Source organism: Amaranthus tricolor, chromosome 3 (genome assembly GCF_026212465.1).
Source record: "Amaranthus tricolor cultivar Red isolate AtriRed21 chromosome 3, ASM2621246v1, whole genome shotgun sequence".
NCBI lineage: Eukaryota > Viridiplantae > Streptophyta > Magnoliopsida > Caryophyllales > Amaranthaceae > Amaranthus > Amaranthus tricolor.
In genome coordinates, this window is record NC_080049.1 from 28,798,272 (window position 1) to 28,818,245 (window position 19,974).

Genomic DNA, 19,974 nt, shown 5'->3' on the forward strand with positions numbered 1-19,974 from the left:
TAAAAAGAGAATTAAAATATATGAATGACATTAAAAAGAAAGTACTGAAGCATTGTCTAAGAATAAAAATGATGCAAGTAAATAGTACAAACCTAAATAGAAAATGATACAGGGGTGAGTATTCTAAATTTCGCAAATTGTTAGATGAAGTTGTCTTATAGTCCAAACTTCAAAGGGTTTTTTATGTGAGGGAGTATGAAAAAATATGTAACATAACTTGGTGTGTAAAGGAGTGCTTGACAAAAAAGTTATTAGATAATTTTAAAAACCGAAAAAAGATAAAATATTTTCTAAACATTGAGGCCAAAAACATGTCCCAAACATTAGGCAAATGTACTCCATACGTCTAAGAAAGTTGCAATATGTTTCATGTATATTAAACGTTTAATAAGATTTTAAATGGAGTGGTTGGCTAAAAAGTTGTTTGGATATTTTTAATTTATACAAGTATAGAAAATCGTGCAATACACGAAATTTTTATTATAAAGTATATATAAATATAAATTTTAAATATAGATGCAATAAAATGTTTTTAGTATAAAATTATATTAATATTTCTTATAGAAAGAATTTTAGAATATATAGTGCTTTTAATGAAAAAACTCGATTATCGTTATAAGTATTAATTAAGTTCTGATACTTTTTAAGGCAAATATGGGTAATCTTTGTCATAATGATTCTTTGCTCTCAAAATAATTTTTGATTATCAAGTATCTTTTTTTTTCTTGATTAAATATTATTGAAATTAAAATTTTAAAGAAGAAATTTTATTAATTAGCAGATACAACAAATATATAATATAAAAAACTTTGATTGGAAATGTTATGTAGCTTTTAAATTCAAAAAATATAAATTAAAAGAACATATCTAATTGTGATATACTACCCATATATTAAGGAATAAGTTAATGTTAACTTTGGTAAAAATTAATCCATATGGCAAATCACTATGTGAATGTCATGTGGAATTTTACAATATTTTTCTTAGATGGTATGATTGGTATAAACAGAAGGTTGGATGGTCAAATTATCTAATATAGGTGTTTGTAAATTAGCTGATTGAAACAAATTATTATTAATAAGATATTTTTGAATAAGCTACTCGTAGCAATAGGTACAAAATCAATTGATCAAATATCAAGCATTCCAATTAGCTATAAATTGTTTACAAAATCCCTAATATTGTTATATTATACTTTAAATTTACTAATGAACCACTTTTTATTATTATATATTTAATATTTAATATTTTTGTTACTTTACTTGAGTTCTAATTATATAATTATATTACTTATTAATTTTACATCCAATGAAAAATAACATAAAAATTTGACGCAACTTGAGCATAGAACATGTCATAGACTATTACTAGCAATATTTAATTACATGTCATAGATTATTACTAGTAATATTTGATGGATATGCTCTCTAGAATAAAGAAATTGATTTTAGTAGCTCTAATATGTGAGATCTTATTTTCTTTATTGTTTTAATATCGGGTAAGACCAGAGAATCTCTAAAGACACGCAGCAGGTATAGAAGTGAAAACTAATTTTCCTCGTAAGTGATGAGAAATCGATTCTCTATCACAAGGATGAAAAAACCTTCAATCATTAGGCTAACCCATAAAATCTTATATCTAGCTAAAAGATATATATTTAACCGAATCAGCCACACACGTTTCTTCTATTATCAAAGGTCCAATACAAAGAGACATAGTTTGTTTCATTTAGCAATGAAGAGAGGAAACAGTACAAGATGGTGCACACAAAGATGGTCTAAAATACTACTACTCATCATCTCTTTATCTCTTTGGATGTCTTAAAAATGTTCTCTTTGTAGAATTTAAGTTCAAGGATGCTTTCTCTGATATCATCCAAAGCCCTATGTTTATTTTTCTTTGCGGGGGCCTTCCTGTGAACTGGACAACCACAAGAAAGTATAAGGAAAAAAGGAACAAATCCTCACATAACCATCACAACTGATAAGCACATTAGACTGTAATAACAATTAACAGCAAGGCCAAGGAATTGACATTGAACATCAGCAAAAAACCTGTTTAAAGAAAACACCATTGGCATGATGGCATTTCCTACTCATGAATCAAAAGAGCATAACATCCTCAAATTACTTACAAACCATACTGAGGACTGTCATCTTATACTCTTAAGTTAGAAATAAAAACGCAAGTCGTATTAGCTTGCTCAGATCATAGACCACCAAAAACCTACTGTTTTGACGAAGGTTCTGAAAGGGATTTGTGAATCAATCCATGATTCAAAACCTAAGCAGCACTTGTGACGACATGGTACTATGGTAGATACATTACTCTATTCGATATATCTCAGAATTCAACTAACTTTGGCATTCAATGCACCATCATTAGTTTTTTTTACAAAAAAATAGTGTACTATTGATCCTAAATGAAAGTCATCACAGAACGAAGACACAAAAATGAAGTGTCACCGAATTTTTGGATTAAGCTACTAGTACGCATTCAGCTAAACTTCTGATTATATGTGTTTACCAGCCTAAAATACGTCAAAAGAGACTAAAGAGCTTTGAGGCTGGATCATAATAATCAAAGAGCTTATCCATGCAGCTTAGCATTTACACAACATACTTTATAGGCTTAGCAACTTCTTCAGAAAATCCCCTCATTCGGGGGTATGTATGAGTGTTAGTTTCCATTTTAGTTATCTAAATGACAACCGCAGTGCAACAGAATTAGAGGTCATTTACTAATCTTTCTCTCAAGTTCTAAAACTTATCAATTCCACACATATATGTCTTTGCTATCTAACAGGATATGTCATCTACATGATCATGGGGTTGTTCAGTAGTTAAAAGTCAAATAATGGTTAATGGCACACCTCATAACAATGGGCTAAAGCTAAAGGAAGATCACTAGCAAAAGGTTCATGCGCTTTTGTTATCACAAACCACGACGTAAGCAAAATAGATGTCAGAACATGGAAGCAGAATATGATGTTTAAGAACAGAAAAAGTAGTGAAGACCAGGAAAATAGATATGGAGCAACCTTTTAAGTTAATGGAAAGGAATAAAAGCATGTACAGTGTAAATTTAAAAGCAAGCTCCACAACAATGATGAAGAAAATTAGAATCTTTTCTGAAGGATCATGATGAGTGTATCAGAGGATAATATCAGATCGTTATGTGTTTAACAAAGTACTTTACTATTCTTCTTTATGTTGACAATATGTTGATTATTAGACATGAAATATGTAAGCTAGAGAAATCTGGAGAAGGAAATGAATGAGTAATTCTCCATGAAGGGCTTGGGATTAAAGAAGCAAAACTAGGAAAGAAAATTCCCCATTACAAAAAGAACAAGTTGTGGCTGTCACTGGAAAGATGTCAGTATTTTTCTTCCTCCTGTGAAGGAAGGAAAAACTCTTTAGGTTTTAGATGGATTTGAAAGGGGATCAAAATAAATCCAAAATATAAAATTTCCTACTAGTTTAGGGTTTATTTAGGAAATATATTAAACAATCATTTTCACCAATTCATATGATGAAACTTGGGTGTATTATGCCCTATGATATAACATACTAGCATAATACAAAAGTGATGCTTTCATCGTAACGCCAAATATCAACAAAAGCGTGACATATTACTTGAAACGGCCCAAAACATGATTTTTACACCTTCACAACATGGGAAATTATGTTCCCTTTTTTAAAAAAAAATCTTCAATCCCTCCATCCCTTAAAATTTGCCCCATTTGAACAAAAAAGCTCTCACAAAAATGGTCAAAGGGGGCAAACTCTATAAGACAAAGTAGTAAGTGCGACCTTGTTTTTGCACTATGCACTAGTGGCTCCAATAATCTAGCACATCCAAGTGGTATGTTTGTGTACCCAAACTACATAAACCTAGACAGGTTGCATATAAGTTCATCCTAGTCCGGCCTTGTAATTCATTTTATTTTATTTTATTTTATTTTACTTATTTGATGGGAGATGAACATAACCACTCATAATTTGGGTAAATGAAAATCTTCTATTTTCAAAGAATAATTGCTGCCAACTATAGGTGATTCCAGGAGCATGTTAGCAATAGCATAATGAGAAACACAAATAAAACAGGTCACTATCAACTACTTCTATAATTGAAAATGCTAAACATCTACCTCCTGGATACCACCGCACGCACAAGGCCTTCACACTACTAACATCCACAAGGACATGAGAGAACATACTTGCCAAGTCTGGCATATATTTCTGCATTAAATAACCAACGTTAGCATGGAGCATGTTCCTCTTATTTCAAAAGCCAAGTAATTTAACGAAAATTATGATGCTGATTCTGTCCAAAGTACTCAAGGAGATGCAAAAACAATACAATGCTGTCACTACAACTTAGTTTACTCATTGATCAAAATAAAGCTACTTGAATTTGTCAAAGTTAATATATTATTGCACCTACAAAAGCTGGAAACTACTGAATGCAATCTACTATTATAAAGAGCAATAACAAAAACTCCAACGCGTTAATCCCAATAATATGGACTTGGCACTAGATTTTAAGGAACAAAGATCTATACTAATGAAGATATGGTTCAAGCAAGTTAGAAGAGAGACTATAATTGTAATATTTGATAAATTTCTCCCTCTGGACCACAAGGGCAGCATTAATTGATAACGAGTTTTAAATTCTACCTACGCCATAATGGAAAACTATAATGCACCCTAAGCTAGATATACTCTACTACCTCCGATTCTTATTAGTTGCAACACTCCATTCATGGAAATGTCATTTTAGTTGCACCATTTCTTTTTTATCGGTGGTATGAGAGGCTTGTCTTAAAAAGCTATATCCCGAGCTCTATGTGTACCTTGATTTTATACATACATTGATTTTAGAGCACCTTGTATTGTGCTAGAGACCAGCATGCACAAGTTCCTATCCTTTAGGAATCCAAGGAGAAATTACTATGGTAAATCACAGAACAATATTAAAATTGGTTAGATTCCATGGAATGTGAGAAATGAGCCATTGTGAAAGACTGTTTCAAATTCGAATGCAAGTAGTCAAAATGCTTGGATCATTTAGCAAACCAAGAATCATGTGATATATAGATGTAATGAAAATGGGGCAACGACATCAAGAAACTTAGTAACAATCTCTATCTAGTTGTTGGGAGAGCCTACCACCTCACTTCGTCGTGCTTGTAAGATTTTGAGTAAAACAAGAAAAAATAAAAGCTGATAATCCTAAATTCTCACTTATTTATTCTAATGTCATTTCTGTATTTCTTCCTTATGCTGGCAGCTTAGCTAAATCTTATCACATTTCCCCCAAGAAAGGTTCAACTCAGCATTACCTGAGGCACAGCATACAATTTTTCAAGCCATCATTGCACTGATGTCGGAGTTGGTTTTTTTTAGTTTGTTTGATTTTGAGGATTAAACAACCTAGGCTCATCCCACTCCTCTTAATGAAATCTATTTACCTTTCAGATGGGAAAACATTGAGTCCTAAATCCATACCAATAAACAACATCACTATTTGACGTATAACCATTTAATATACAGATAAATGTATTACAATATACACTTCTCATTCAAAAAAGAGAAACAAAAATCAGTGGATATTGCCAATAATGGTGGGAACGACAGAGAAGAGAAAGAACTAGTAAGCTTAATTATCAATTAATTATTGTCAAATATCAGCGATTAAAGTTGGAAACCTACAGTAAAAGAGACGGTGTTGATAACAACAATAGAATGAGTCATAACAATAACTAGAGAAAAAGAAGCCAATTATCTGCAATGTAACAAAATCAAAATACCTTGAGGAATATAAAATCTGCATAAACAGAGTTTCCAGCAAGATGGGGTGTATATGCACCAACATGTCTTTTGACAAATTCAATAACCTGCACAATGAAAAGTTGCATGTTTACTTGAATAAAGTCAAAATGCGGAAATAGTATTAAGGTTAGGGTTTGGGTTATGAATACCTAAAATTTGTATTAAACCTTAATAATGAATTACACCGATATTTATACACAAACTACTCACCTAATAAAGAAAACAATATTAACAAGTTATCCTACTTTCCTAATTTATAAATATACTGAATTACTACATTATTTCCTACACTCCCCTCAAGTTGGGTCGTAGGATCTCAAATACCCAACTTGCACAGTGTTGTACTAAAGGCTTCAGAATTAACGGCCTTTGTGAGAATATCTGCAAGTTGATCCTTCGATTTAACAAATGGCAGACTGATGATTTTCCCCTCAAGCTTTTCTTTTATAAAATGTCTATCAATCTCGACATGTTTCGTTCTATCATGCTGAACTGGGTTACCTGAAATGCTAATGGTTGCGTTGTTATCACAATAAAGCTTACATATTGTTTCGTTCTGTTATCCCTTTAGCAATTCCTCAAAACTCCACTTCAGCACTTGAAAGGGCAACTACCTTCTGTTTTTTATTTTTCCATGTAACCAGATTTCCACCCACTAAGGTAAAGTATCCAAAAGTGGACTTTCTACCATCACGATCCTCGGCCCAATCTGCGTCTGTGTAGGCTAGAATATCTAGGTGATCATTCTTATCGAAGTAAATGCTTGTGCTGCTTGTCCCCTTTAAGTACCTTAGGATTCTCATCACAGCTGTCATGTGTTGTATTTGTAGAAGATGCATGAATCTACTCACTACTCCTACAGCATATGCTTCATATGGCCTTGTGTGAGACAAGTAGATAAGCTTTCCCACCACTCTCTGATATTGTTCCCAATCAGCTAATTTCGCACCATCAAGGATTTGGAGCCCATGGTTGGCCACAATCAGTGTTTCAGCTGGTTTACAGTCAAGCATTCCTATTTCTGCCAGGAGATCAAGAATGTACTTCCTTTGATGAATAAAAATCCCCTGTTTTGATCTCAAAACCTCAATACCAAGAAAATATTTGAGGTTACCCAAGTCTTTCATCTCGAATTCCAAGAACAACTTCTTTTTCAGTTCTTTAATTTCCTCTACATCATTTGCGATGATAATCATATCATCAACATAGATTATTAGACAGGTGATCTTGTCTTTTCCCTTCTTCAGAAACAGTGTGTGATCTGAGTTGCTCTGTCTATAGCCAAAATTTTTCATTGTTGTGGTGAATCTCCCAAACCAAGCCCTCGGAAATCGTTTTAGGCCGTAAAGAGCCTTTTTAAGTCTACACCCTTCTCCTATACTGAACTCTTGGAAATATCCAGGTGGAGCTTCCATGTACAGTTCCTCTTAAATATTTCCATGAAGGAAGGCATTTTTCACATCAAACTGATGAAGAGGCCAGCCTTAATTTACTGCAACGAAGAACAAAACTCTAATGGTGTCTATCTTGGCCACTGGTGAGGAAGTTTCGGAGTAATCAATCCATATGTCTGAGTTATCCTTTGGCTACTAGCCGAGCTTTATACCTTTTAATTGTTCCATCTGTCTGATATTTAATAGAGAACACCCATCTGCATCCTACCTTTTTCTTTCCCTTTGGTAGAACACATTTTTCCCATGTTTCATTTTACTGCATTGCCGTGTATTCAGCTTTCATAGCTTTCCTCCATCTTTCATCTTTGAGGGCTTCCTCAGCATTTTTTGGAATATCAGTGGAGTATAGAGATGTAGTGAAAGCAATGGTTGTTTGGGATAAGTTTTCTTCACTGATCCTCTGCACAGGATATTTGGATTGCTGGGCTTCAAACTACGAATCATACCTTTTTGGTGGAACACCCCTGGTGCTTCTAGGAGGAAGCTCATACCTGTCTGGTATCTCAATATTGGATATAGAATCTATTTCACAATCAATAATTTCATGAGTTTCAAGAATTACATCTTGAGTTGTCGGATGCTCATCAGATGGGACTTGAGATGGGAGTTGAGTGGGCAGAAGAGGAGATACTATGTTTTCAGTAACAACGCCAGTGGTCTGCTCTTTTGGGTCCAGATCAATCACAACTGGGTATGTTAACCAGCTTAGGTCATCACTATATGTCTCCCCTTGAGGACCAGGCTGGGGATAGTAGTAAGAATGCTCAAAAAAGTCACAATTTATGGTGGTATATAATCGGTTTTGGATAGGATCAAAGCACCGATAACCTTTTTGATTAATTTCATATCCAACAAAGACACATTTAACCGCCCGAGGTTTAAATTTGTTTCTAGCTTGTTTTGGGAGATGTACATACACTACACAACCAAAGACACGAGGAGGTAACGAATGTGAGGAGAAAAAAGGAACATGGGAACTCCGGGTATCACGGGGAGTTTGGAAGTCTAGGGCCTTTGTGGGAAGACGATTAGTTAAATAGGTAGCAGTAGCGATTGCCTCAGGCCAAAAATGAACAGGGACATGAGATTCAATCATAAGAGCTCTGGTAATTTCAAGGAGAATACAGTTTTTCCGTTCAGCCACTCCATTTTGTTGTGGGATATTAGGACATGTGGTTTGGTGAAGCATGCCATGGTTAGAGATAAATTGTTTCATGTGCAAGGAAATATATTCACCCCCACTCAGATTGTAAAATTTTGGGTTGAATGTGAAATTGAGTGCAAAACATGTTATAGAACTTAACAAAGACAGTATAGACTTCGGATTTGTGCTTCAAAAAATAAACTCAACTCATGCGAGTACAATCATCCACAAATAAAACAAAATAAGACAATAAGAGAATCCATGGGGAGTTCATGCTGGGGCAGGGCCCCATACATCAGAATGTATTAGAGCACCTGGGTGGGTAGTATGAGCTATACTGGGAAAATAAGAATGTTTGTGACTTTTGGCTAAAACACAAGTTTCACATGATAGATTCATAATAGAATTTTTAAGAGAGGGAAACAAGCATTTTAAATAGCCCAAAGATGGATGACCTAATCGTTGATGCCACATCCACAGTTAATGATCAGGAGACCCACGAGTAAGCATAGTCTGACCGTGTTGAGTCGTCTCATCCACATAGTACAAACCTCCTCGTTCAGTACCACGTCCAATGATTGTCCCAATCTAAGCATCCTGCAAAATACAACAATCGAAAGTCAAAAAGAACAGTACAATTAAGCTCTCTAGTCAATTGACTAACAGATAATGATAGACTAGGGACTAAGAGACAATTTTTTAAGTGAATCGAGAGAGAAACATCAACACTTCCAGCCCGATCCACACTAACACATTCACCATTTGCAGTTTGTATGTGGGCTCAAGGAGTAGGATCATTGGACAAAAGATCAGATGAATCAAAGGTCATAGTATTTGTTGCTCCACAATCAAAAATCCAAGAAGAATTGGGTGTTTTACATGCGAGGCCCAAACCAGCAAGAAAGGACTTGGGCCTAGATTTTTGGGTCATTGAAAAAATTGGGTCATGGGGTTCATGGGACACAGGTTGTAACCATTTTTTTTTGGTGTTTTAGTGTTAAAAATAGGTATACTAATATTAGAATCAGAACACAAAATATTTGTGTTTTCAATTCTCTTTCTCTCTCCTGTGCCACTTTCTTTCTCTTCTTTATTCATTTTTGTGATTTGTGTTCTGCAATTGCTTGGATTCTCATTTGTTTTTCTCTCTCCTCCACTACTTTCTCTCTTTTCTCGATTCATTTTTGGCCATTTTCGTACAGCAATTTCTTCGATTATCCCATTTATCCGGCCCCTTTGTGTTGGCTGTAGCTGCTAGACACACCTTGCCACCAGTCTGGGTTACCATTACCTTGGCAGCGGCCGTCAAAGGGTGTTGCCGAAGTAGAGTACAGTTGGTTCTGAGTGAAAATAAAAAAACATGCGCAAGAGAAGTAGCGCATGTCTCTTCATTTTTTTGGATCTGTTTTGGGTTTTTGATTTCGGGTTAAGGTAGGTGTATTTCCCTCCTCTGATTAGGGTTTTGTCACCGGAAAATAGTCGTCGGTGTCGGAAATTCCATTGTTGGAGTTTAACCTCTTTGGTTGCAACAGTAGAGTTAGTGACGACAACCGTATTCCGACTTTCGTTTGAGGTAAATTTTTGCTGGTAAATGATGAATACCGATTTGATTGTTCCATCCCGGATCAACCTTACAGTTCTGATACCATATTAAACCGTGACAATTTGTCACATAATCTCACCGTGGCCCACTCGTGTAGACACGAGACACCCGTGGGCTCGGGCCCACAAACCCACGGGTCAAGAGCGTTGACTTGCACATACACTTGGTGAGATTCACTGTTTCCCAAAACCATATGGTAGTAGGAAGGTTAGCTCAACCAATATATAAGCAAGTCAACAACCCACTATTTTATCGATGTGGGATCTTGTCTCACATGTGAAGTATTTCCAACACTCCCCCTCAAGTGTGAGCCACATCATACCAGGAACCACCTTCGGGTCTGATACCATGAATAAAATCAAAATGCGGAAATAATATTAAGATTAGGTTTTGGGTTATGAATACTTAATTTGTATTAAACCTTAATGATGAATAACACCGATATTTATACACAAACTACTCACCTAATAAAGGAAACAATATTAACAAGTAATACTACTTTCCTAATTTATAAATATACTTAATTACTACATTATTTCCTACATTACTTTTAGATAAGAAAACACATTATGACTCAAAAAGATAATACCAAGTTCAAACTTCAAACTTTTAAGGTGGAGGCAGATCCTACAAGAAGTTACTACTCAGCACTCTCCCTTCAATGCTTTTAATCCATTCAACACACTAAAAGAGCATATTCTTTCCAACTTATTTTAAGTTTAGTTCAATTCTAATAAGTTATTTCAATTCAGGTCTACCCACCACTCTCTCCCTCACACACATTCTTCAAAAGTTTATAGTTTAGTTTTGTAAGGTTCAAAATGTTAGTAATCATTGAGCCCTTAATGATTCGTAAACTTCAGATAAAATTTGTTATTAAGGAATTAGCTCAAGAAACTTCTAGATCCTCACTCTTCATACATGCAACCTCAGGTGGCCTTTTCCACAGTTTACAGCGATAAATTACCCCCCATCCCCACAGCCTTCTGGCTACTTGGGTTTATGATAATCAGCAACATAAAGGTAAAAACTACCTATCCACACACCCGACTTTTGGTAAATTCAAAAATTAGTTGCGAGTATTTTTCCATGAAATAGCTTGCTAGCAATACTGAAATCCAGACTTAATGACATCCATCAATCCATGCAACACAAACCATTTGGTGGTTTCTAATTCTTAATTTTACTATTATCATTGTGAAATACAGTTTCATATGATATGTTATATTGATACATCATGGACTTCGAATTATTTGCCAAAAGTAGAGACCATAATCTTGGCACAAAGAGATTAAAATATTCAAGCACACAAGTTTCAGAGAACCCTTGCCGAAAATATTTTTCCTCTTGGTTCTTTTGCGATGTATATTAATCCTCATATTGAAACCTAATTTTACCCAAAAATAAACGAGACCAAAAACCAAGATATGGTTGCTACATATACCCCTAACCCTATGTTTGGGAGGGAAGTTTTCTAGTGGAAATGGAATCAATATTTTTGCCCAAAAAGTATGTATGACATAGTTTAGGGGATTAGGGAAAACCAAGGAAAACCAAGTGAGAAGAAACTTGTAGGATGACAGAAAAAAAATGAATGAGCCACAATCAAACTTTAAGTAGACCTGCTTCTCAGCTTCATGTTCACCTACTGTACTCTGGAGAACCTTCTCTGTCAACCCTAAATTTAATTTTGTGATAGTGTTAGTAAATAGTTAAAATAAAGTAAAACAAGCATTTGAAGAAACGTAATAAACTCTATACAGGCAGGCCCAGCCCTGGAAGTAGGCCAAAGGGGCAACTGCTCAAGGTCTAGCAATTAAAGGGGCCTAAAATGAAAATAAGTTGTTATCGAACATTTGTAATGAAAAAACTTATGGAAAATAGCAAGAGAATTTAAAAGAGTATAGAAAAGATTGAAAAAGAGGGATAATAAACCTGAATATGTGATTTTGGAGTTCTGTTAAAAAAATAGGGAAAATAGCAAGAATAAGAAGGAATGTAGTATAGAATAGATCCAGGATAATTGGAAAATTATGGAAGATTTTTATTAATGTGTAGTGTTGTTACTAGTGGGGTTTATGAGTACATAAAATAAAAGTATATAATTTATTCGAAATGCGTTAATTTTTATCTAAGGACTAAGGATATCATATTTCGCATTAAAAAATAACTACTAGTTTTTCAATTTAAAATTTATGGGTAAAGTTGACAATTGGTTTGTGTAATAACTGTATTTCATACGATTGATTGTCTAATTAAATTACTATGTTATAATTTTGTATTTTAGTATGCGGATATTTGTTAAAGGCCCTAAAAAACTATTTTGCCTGGGGACCCAAAAAGTTCAGGAGCAGCCCAGGAACGATGAAAATAAAGTGAAAAAAGAACTAAATAAAATGATGTGCATTAAATAATGACATACTTCCTATTATAGTTTAACAAAAAAAACAGTTTTATTTTACATTTGTTATTTATGTAGTAAAATGAACATAGTCAACGGCTTGATCCGCCTCAGTGCATCTTTCAATAATATCAACTTTTTATGCTTTTAGATTATGCAAAACTAAAAACACCTTGGGTTAAAATAGTGCAATGGATAGTGTGAAAACAAGAAGTGTAGCAACCAAAGGAAGTATGAAATAGGTCACAATAGTATAGTCTTTCTTACCACTAGCTGCGTGGTGACTTTGACACCATTCACCCATTTTGTCCAGACATTCCTGTGATTGATGAATGACCAAATCCGGACCCTAAATCATGGACCAAAAGAAAAGTAATTAAATATTAAAAAACGAATAACCGCACACTCTATTTTTCAATCCATAATAATATACTCAGTTTACATATCTGTCACACCCAATGTACCTGATTTGTCCAAATGGAACAACGACCAACCAAAAAGATGATGTAAAACAGAACGTGATGGAAATTTAATACGAAAAATTATTGATATGATGAGAAAATGGCCAACTTGAGTGTTTCGAACATACTCAAAGTTTCCAGAGTAATACACTCTAGAATATTTCCATGATGATTTCATCTCCCCAAGCTTCCCTTATATATACAAGTTGAAGTTGTGCGACATAACAACCTAGAGAATATTTTCTTAACCAACTTTATTCTACTAATATTCCTTTTCTAGAAAAGGCTTGTTGTGCATATGTGACTAAGTTGTGATGCCTTCTCTTGCTTTCCGTAGGCCTAGGCCATTCATAACATAGACATTTCAGAAAGAAATGTAAGCAGGTGGCAAAATTAGTAAAATATCCTGCATTAGAACAAGTTTCTTGAAACTACTGGTTCATTATGAATGACAAGGCAGCTAAGGCCAATGAGATAGCAATATTTCACCAAGAGTATTCCTTAGCAACAAGTTCATGGCTTATTTTAAATATAAGTTCACAATCTTAGAAACTGCACTTGACTTAGCTGTTCAGAAACCAAAATCAAGATAAGAGTACAATCAGAAAAATAGATCAAGTAATAACTTTAACAAGTAGCTGGTTATCTTTGGGCAGCACAAAATCTGTTATTCAGGCGATGGAACAACAATTTATTATACACCGATGTTATAATGTCTGGTATGAGGCAGCAAACATGAAATTTTAGTCCAGAACATGGGATACAATACTTTAGCACAATATAGACATTCAAGAAAGAAATGTAAGCTACTGACAACTGGCAAGATTACCAAATATAATTGTAAATCAGGCGAATTGACCAGCTAACAAGCTCCAGTTAAGGACGGTCAAATACAATCAGGATCCGTGGGGGATGTGAGCCAATCATCTGACACTAGATAGCCACATGCAGTTTATGAATAGTAATAAAGATTTGGAAAATTTTCCACAGCTTCATCATTTAACATATGTTTCTCAAAAAAAAAAACCAGCTTATATTTTTTTTAAAAAAAACATCTTATATAATCCTATCCGTTTTAAAAAGCCACCAAGTTTGACAGATAGGCGGTTGTTTGACCACCACATGTTTTTCATATGACATACTGAAAACCTATTGAAAATAAATAAATAAGACAACATTCACAAAACCTCCTTAATAAATGTTTTTTAAAAAATCACCTTTTCATTCTTTTTACCAAAAAAAAAAAAAAAAAAACAAAAGAAACTTGAACAACCATATATGTTTCAAAAAGCCACCATTCAAAAAATTATGTCAACTGTAATTATTACTTGGTTATATGAACATGATATTATCTAATGACCTACTGATAGTAACTCCCATCTGTTACCTTCTCTATTTCCCTTCGTTTTAACTTCAACCCAAAATCTTGAACTTTTATCACTTAAAACAGGTCACCGTCATCATCAACTACCAAGTATCTTTTCCATGAACTTTGCCCAATTTAAACTTCCTTACACTTAGCCCAATGTCATGTCATCAACTTAATTTTTTTCTCAAACTTTTCCATGAGCAACTGGTGATTATTACAAGTTTTTTCTACAAAATTGACTTGTTGAATGAATTTATAGTTTTTAGTAGTCACCGCATTGATGACAATGATGGGTCGAGTGAAATGAGGACTGAGGTAACACACATAGTGCAAAGATGCGATAACGATTGCGATTGTGGTAACGTAAGAAATCTGATTCAGATCGAGGCAAGACTGGGTAGACTCCAATTCCGTAATGGAGTTAGAGGTGAATTAGAAGTTTGTTTAGACTTTAATATTTGGTACAAATCAGATCCTACGCCATCTGACCCATTGCCAATCCTAGCCAATATGTTGGGAAAAGCAATTCAATATGAAAATTCCAAACTAAAATTTGGTGAATATTAGATCTCACCTCCACAGATTTAGACAAACTTCCATTGGTTATGATACAAGCTATCTCTAATATTCGATCAACCTCAACGTTTAAACCTGCATAAAAGCAAGTGCAACAACACGATAGAAGTTATCAACTGAACAGATTGGCATGCAAGAAAAAACTTGAAATCACGGATTCAGAAAAAAAATTTATTCGGATAATAAATTCCAAACAAAAACTTAAACAAAATCAATTCGTCATGCGGAACAAAGTCTACGTTTATGGGATCAATCCCTACCAGGGACACTTCTAGAGTTCTAGGTATTCACCTCACTATTCCCCAACCCCTAAAGGGTCTAGCCAAATGTAGGGTTCTAATTCTTACCAACAAAGAAATTGCTCCATATAGACACAACAACAGATAAACTACAACAAATAAAAAAATGAAGATTTAGAATTCAATCAGCCAAAAAACTAGTTATATTGATAAAGGAGGGGAGAAGAAATGGGGGAAAGAGAGAGTGAGAGAAAGTAGTGAATCGAAAACGCGCATAGGAGAACATCCACCAAGATAAGGTCTCATGTGAAGGGAAAATGTTATTCTTACTAAGAAATAAAACTAATTCTCTTACCTATTTCTCTTTTTATGAATGACATTATATATACCAGCTAAAAATATTAGGCAAATGCAGACATACGGTCTAGAGTCTCTACTGCCCTAGCAAAAAGAAACTTTGGACACTTATTGAATCAATGGAAAGGGAAAGATATGCGTTCGAGATAAGGAACGTTCTGGGTACTTTCAAATTGTCAGACTTTTTAGGCAATCATCGTATTGCTGCAATGAGTATAATTTTGTTTTATTTTGATATGATCCCATAACCTTTTGAGCCTCGGGCTGTACATTGCATTGATTTATGCCAACTACAACAATTGCCTTCAAAATACGAGATGAATGAAGTAATTAAAGCAGTCAAAAGATCTAGACATATAGAAATCAAATGTTTTAGCAAAAGCAACAAGGTTGTGCGTGAAGAAGCAAATGAATCGATAAATTACAATTGTAGTTGTCAATGTGAGCAAGTAATGCTGTAATGGGCTTGCAAATAAAAAATAAGTCAGGATTGTTAATGGAAATGGTTTTAAACTGCTATTCTGCTTTCCAGTCATACCTGATTACTAAAGCATATTGATCAGAAGTGAAATGTACAGACAACTGGCAGGGACAGTCCAACTTTCAACCCCTATTAATCCTTAGAAATACTTAGAATTTTATCTCATTTGTTGGCTGATTTCCTTCCTTTCATCAATTACAATTAATAGCAAGAGTTTCAAGGTCACTTCCACAAAGGTACACCTGCAAAAGGAAGGAGATACTCTTCTTAGAATTCATTCATGACACTAAAGCTCGCTCACAGTAAAGTATAGAACCTTTTCTCTCTATGGAGCACTTAGCATATAAAAAATACATCCTCAACGGGTTTCTTATCCTTAGAATCCTAATACTCGAACACTATCTGGAATACCTGAGTTCAGCCTATGATAAAACAGTCACCGAAATTTCCTCTTCAATTTAAGCACAAATGATTTGGTTTTGGCCAGAAGGTGAACCATATCTTCTACTATGTGCACAACACAGGTTCACGATTGGTTTCTGCATTGCTTGAAACTAGACTACCAGAAAGCAATATGAACTTGCAATACTACAAACCTTTTATACTGATTCGATTTAGTATACTCTTATTATATTATACAATAATGCTATGATCTTATCCTGACCAATGTTTTATCTCTAAGAAGGAAAATTTGAGCAAGAACAATCAATCTTTTGTCAGGTAGGTGTTCTATCTCTTGAGAAATCAGCAATTCCATGCCAATTCAGATAAGGATGACCAAGAAGCCGGAATTTAGGGATTTCATAATCCTGTTAGAAGTATTGGTGTCTTGTACTTTCTTCAAATAATGTGATAATCAATTAGTTCGAACTTGGATGCCACCTCTTTCAATACTTTTGGGCAATTCTTCAAGCTACACTAATAAAACCCTACAGAATAAAATAATTTGAACATACCCCCTACATAGTTTCAAAAGATAAACTACAAAAGCTCCATAAATTTATACCAATAACTAAATCAAGAAAGGTCAAAGGAACCCACAAAACCTTTCAACCCATTGGCCAATTTGTAACCCAATTTCCCTACTCCTTTATCCCATACATTCACCAATGAAACTAAAGTGGATCCTGCCTCAGAAAATAAGGGGTTCATATCATAGATTAACTTGTAAGAGCCTTACCCATGCAATGACAAAAATGTTTTCAATTGACTCTTGATTGCAAACATCAAGACCAAGTTGACATAGATAGGATGTTCATATGATTGAATGAAGCATTTAGCTCTAGTCCGTTAAAATACAAAAGGAAAAAAAAGCACTATGAACCTTTGCTTCCAATGTAAATGACATGTTCCCATTCTTTGCAAATGTCGACTATATTTTCCGTAAATTCGAGCTCTATCAAATGTTTCAACAATTTTCTAGTCATTACTCTATTAGTACAAACACACGCATACACACAAATTCCACGATTGTACACATAAATTCACTACTTTCTTTCTATAGAGATGTTCTTCATAGATCTTTCTGTATATGGTTCTACTAGTCAAGCTAGTTCACATGATCACAGTCTAAGCCTCTTCGAAACAAGTTGGAGTATATGTTAAAGATATACTAATGTGCATAATATTGCTAAATAAAAAGTGTTTTGTGTCTGTCAAATATATATAGAGAGAGAGACTAAAGAGCAAGACGAAAGATATGGTAGTTTCAGAAAATTATTATTGTCTGCGACATGCAGAGACATGGTCACTTGATGGTCTACATCATAATTAAAAGTACACTTTTCAAATAACTTAGTTTCTTTTACCATAAAAAATGAATTATGATCACTACTTCAAACAATTTAATAAGACCATATGAAAAACTAAAAGTATTATCCATTTGCATAAACAAATGCAATGTTATAAGGTGGGTGGAGACAAAGCATAAACAAAGCATTAGTTCACATAAGTGTGGGAGTTAGCAGAAGATCTTCTTTCATAAACAACACAAGTTATTATTGCATTGTACTTTAACCTAAGCATGATTTATTTAGCGATTTTGAACACAAACATGATTACTTCACCGAACAATCCTTCTAACGCATATCTTCATTGTGGCATTAGGTACCGTAAGCAAAAATAATAAGTAAATTACCCACACAAAAAAGAAAAATTATTTGATTTACCATTGCCACTTACCAGTCATTTCTAGATCAATCCACACAAGGGGTAATTTGTACCCCGCTGCATTTACACCCAAATTCTGCTCTTTTTTACTTCCATCATCCACTGTCAGCTTGTCACTTGAGCTTTTATCATTACTTCCACTTCCCCCTAGGCCATAAACATTTTCATTAGAAACTGAGCTTTACATTGTTCACAGAAAAAGTGTTTCCCCTCTTGTGGTGGTTTACAGTAGTAACATCAGCACCCTTTACTTATCACTCCATAGAGAAATGTCAATGATGCACTATTTATAAAAAACTAAAATAAGGCAACCAAGAAAAGAGTGTCATTTAACTTATCCTAGAAAACAAAATTTGCAATACTTCGACAAATTATAAATTTATAGAAAGTACTGAATTTCTTTAAGACAAGTCCTTTCAAAAATTAAGATCATACCTTGCAGTGTTAAAAAAACTTAAAATAAAAAGTGTGAAAATGAAAAAAAATATGAAAGATCAAGGGATAGCAGAACTCAAAATGGCACATGAGGTTCATGTCACACACACAAACCAAAAAAAGAAATAGCAAGCATGAAAGTAAGACTAAGGGAGTGTTTGATATGAGCTTATGGTTCATGAAAGGGATTCACTTTTACTTAGTGATTGCTATGAGAATGGGTTAACTCAATCCCTTTCATAAAAATAATGGATACCTCCAGATTGTTACCACTCATTTCTCACTAGAAACTAATTCAATTTCTTTGGTTCTCTTTCTTTTTTCTCATTCACTTATATCTCTTTATACCAAACAATTAACAATAGTAACATTGAATATTACTCTTATCTCTACTTATGTATTCTCTATCCATTACATTCATTTGTCATACAAAACACCTCCTAAGAGTAAAGCACAAAACATGGAAAAGTAAAAGAAAGACAAGCAACGATAAAAAACAAATGTCCGACATGTCTCATTGAATGTATAACATAGTCCACCAGCTCATTGCTTCGAGTGCTACAGAAATGTACTTAAAGTCACTCTTATAACTTATAAGTCGACATCATAAATCAGCATGCTTTAGAGACTTATTTGTACGTGGAACTTACATCAACCATAGGTCATTTTCACTACACCACGCATAGACTTTTAGAATTTAACCTCCCCCACCTTCTCATCTTGACTTTGAACAGTAATCACAACCACCAAAGCAATTTTTGTGCTGATATGCAAAAATTCAACTAAGAGCATAACAAAGGAACATAAAACGTTTTCTAAACATAATACTCATCAGTTATCAAATAGAATAGCAAATCAATACCATGAATCTATAGTGGTTGACAAGACTTTAAAACTTTAAAGCATCAAATTCATTTGGGTTCATAAGGAATAAAGCCCAATTCAACACTTATAGCAAAAGAAAAATCTCTGCTTTTGTTCGTTACTCTTTTCAATAGTTGATATCTTAATACTACTTCCAAGTAAACCCTTTAATTATCAAATAAATCCCAATTGAAATCATTAATGTCGCACATTATTGCTTATTTTGCCATTCAAATAAAATAAAATAAAATAAAAAGAAAAAAAGAGGTACCTGCGTCAGAAATGACGGTAGTCGAAGACATTTGAGAAGGATCATCGGCATCTTCAAGGGCTAGAATTGCGAAAGCATTAGAGATGAGGTCCATATGTATGCTTCCTCTCAAGTTCAACCGATCTGGGATTCTAAATGAATTATGTCAGTTTCATATATAAATTGTGCATGAACAACAAATTAGGGTTCTTGTGTTTACTAATACAAGGGCCGGTTCGTTAATTTTTCGGTATGCATTCAACATCTACTAATCAAATAATTTATATAATTTATATATGGGAAAATTGTTAGAAATTACCTAAAAAAATATTAT

General features: G+C 34.0%; 1 protein-coding gene across 1 annotated transcript; it reads right to left on the reverse strand.

Annotated features, from left to right (window-relative positions):
* Positions 1–1,297: 1,297 nt before the first annotated feature.
* On the reverse strand, positions 1,298–19,897 carry LOC130807437 (oligoribonuclease). The gene is made up of 8 exons (XM_057672644.1): positions 19,662–19,897; positions 18,104–18,238; positions 14,844–14,920; positions 12,707–12,788; positions 11,661–11,716; positions 5,816–5,902; positions 4,154–4,244; positions 1,298–1,920 (listed from the first exon to the last, which is right to left on the reverse strand). The coding sequence occupies exons 1-8, from the start codon at positions 19,753–19,755 to the stop codon at positions 1,796–1,798; spliced, it is 747 nt and encodes a 248-aa protein (XP_057528627.1). The 5' UTR covers positions 19,756–19,897; the 3' UTR covers positions 1,298–1,795.
* Between the last annotated feature and the right edge of the window lie 77 nt (positions 19,898–19,974).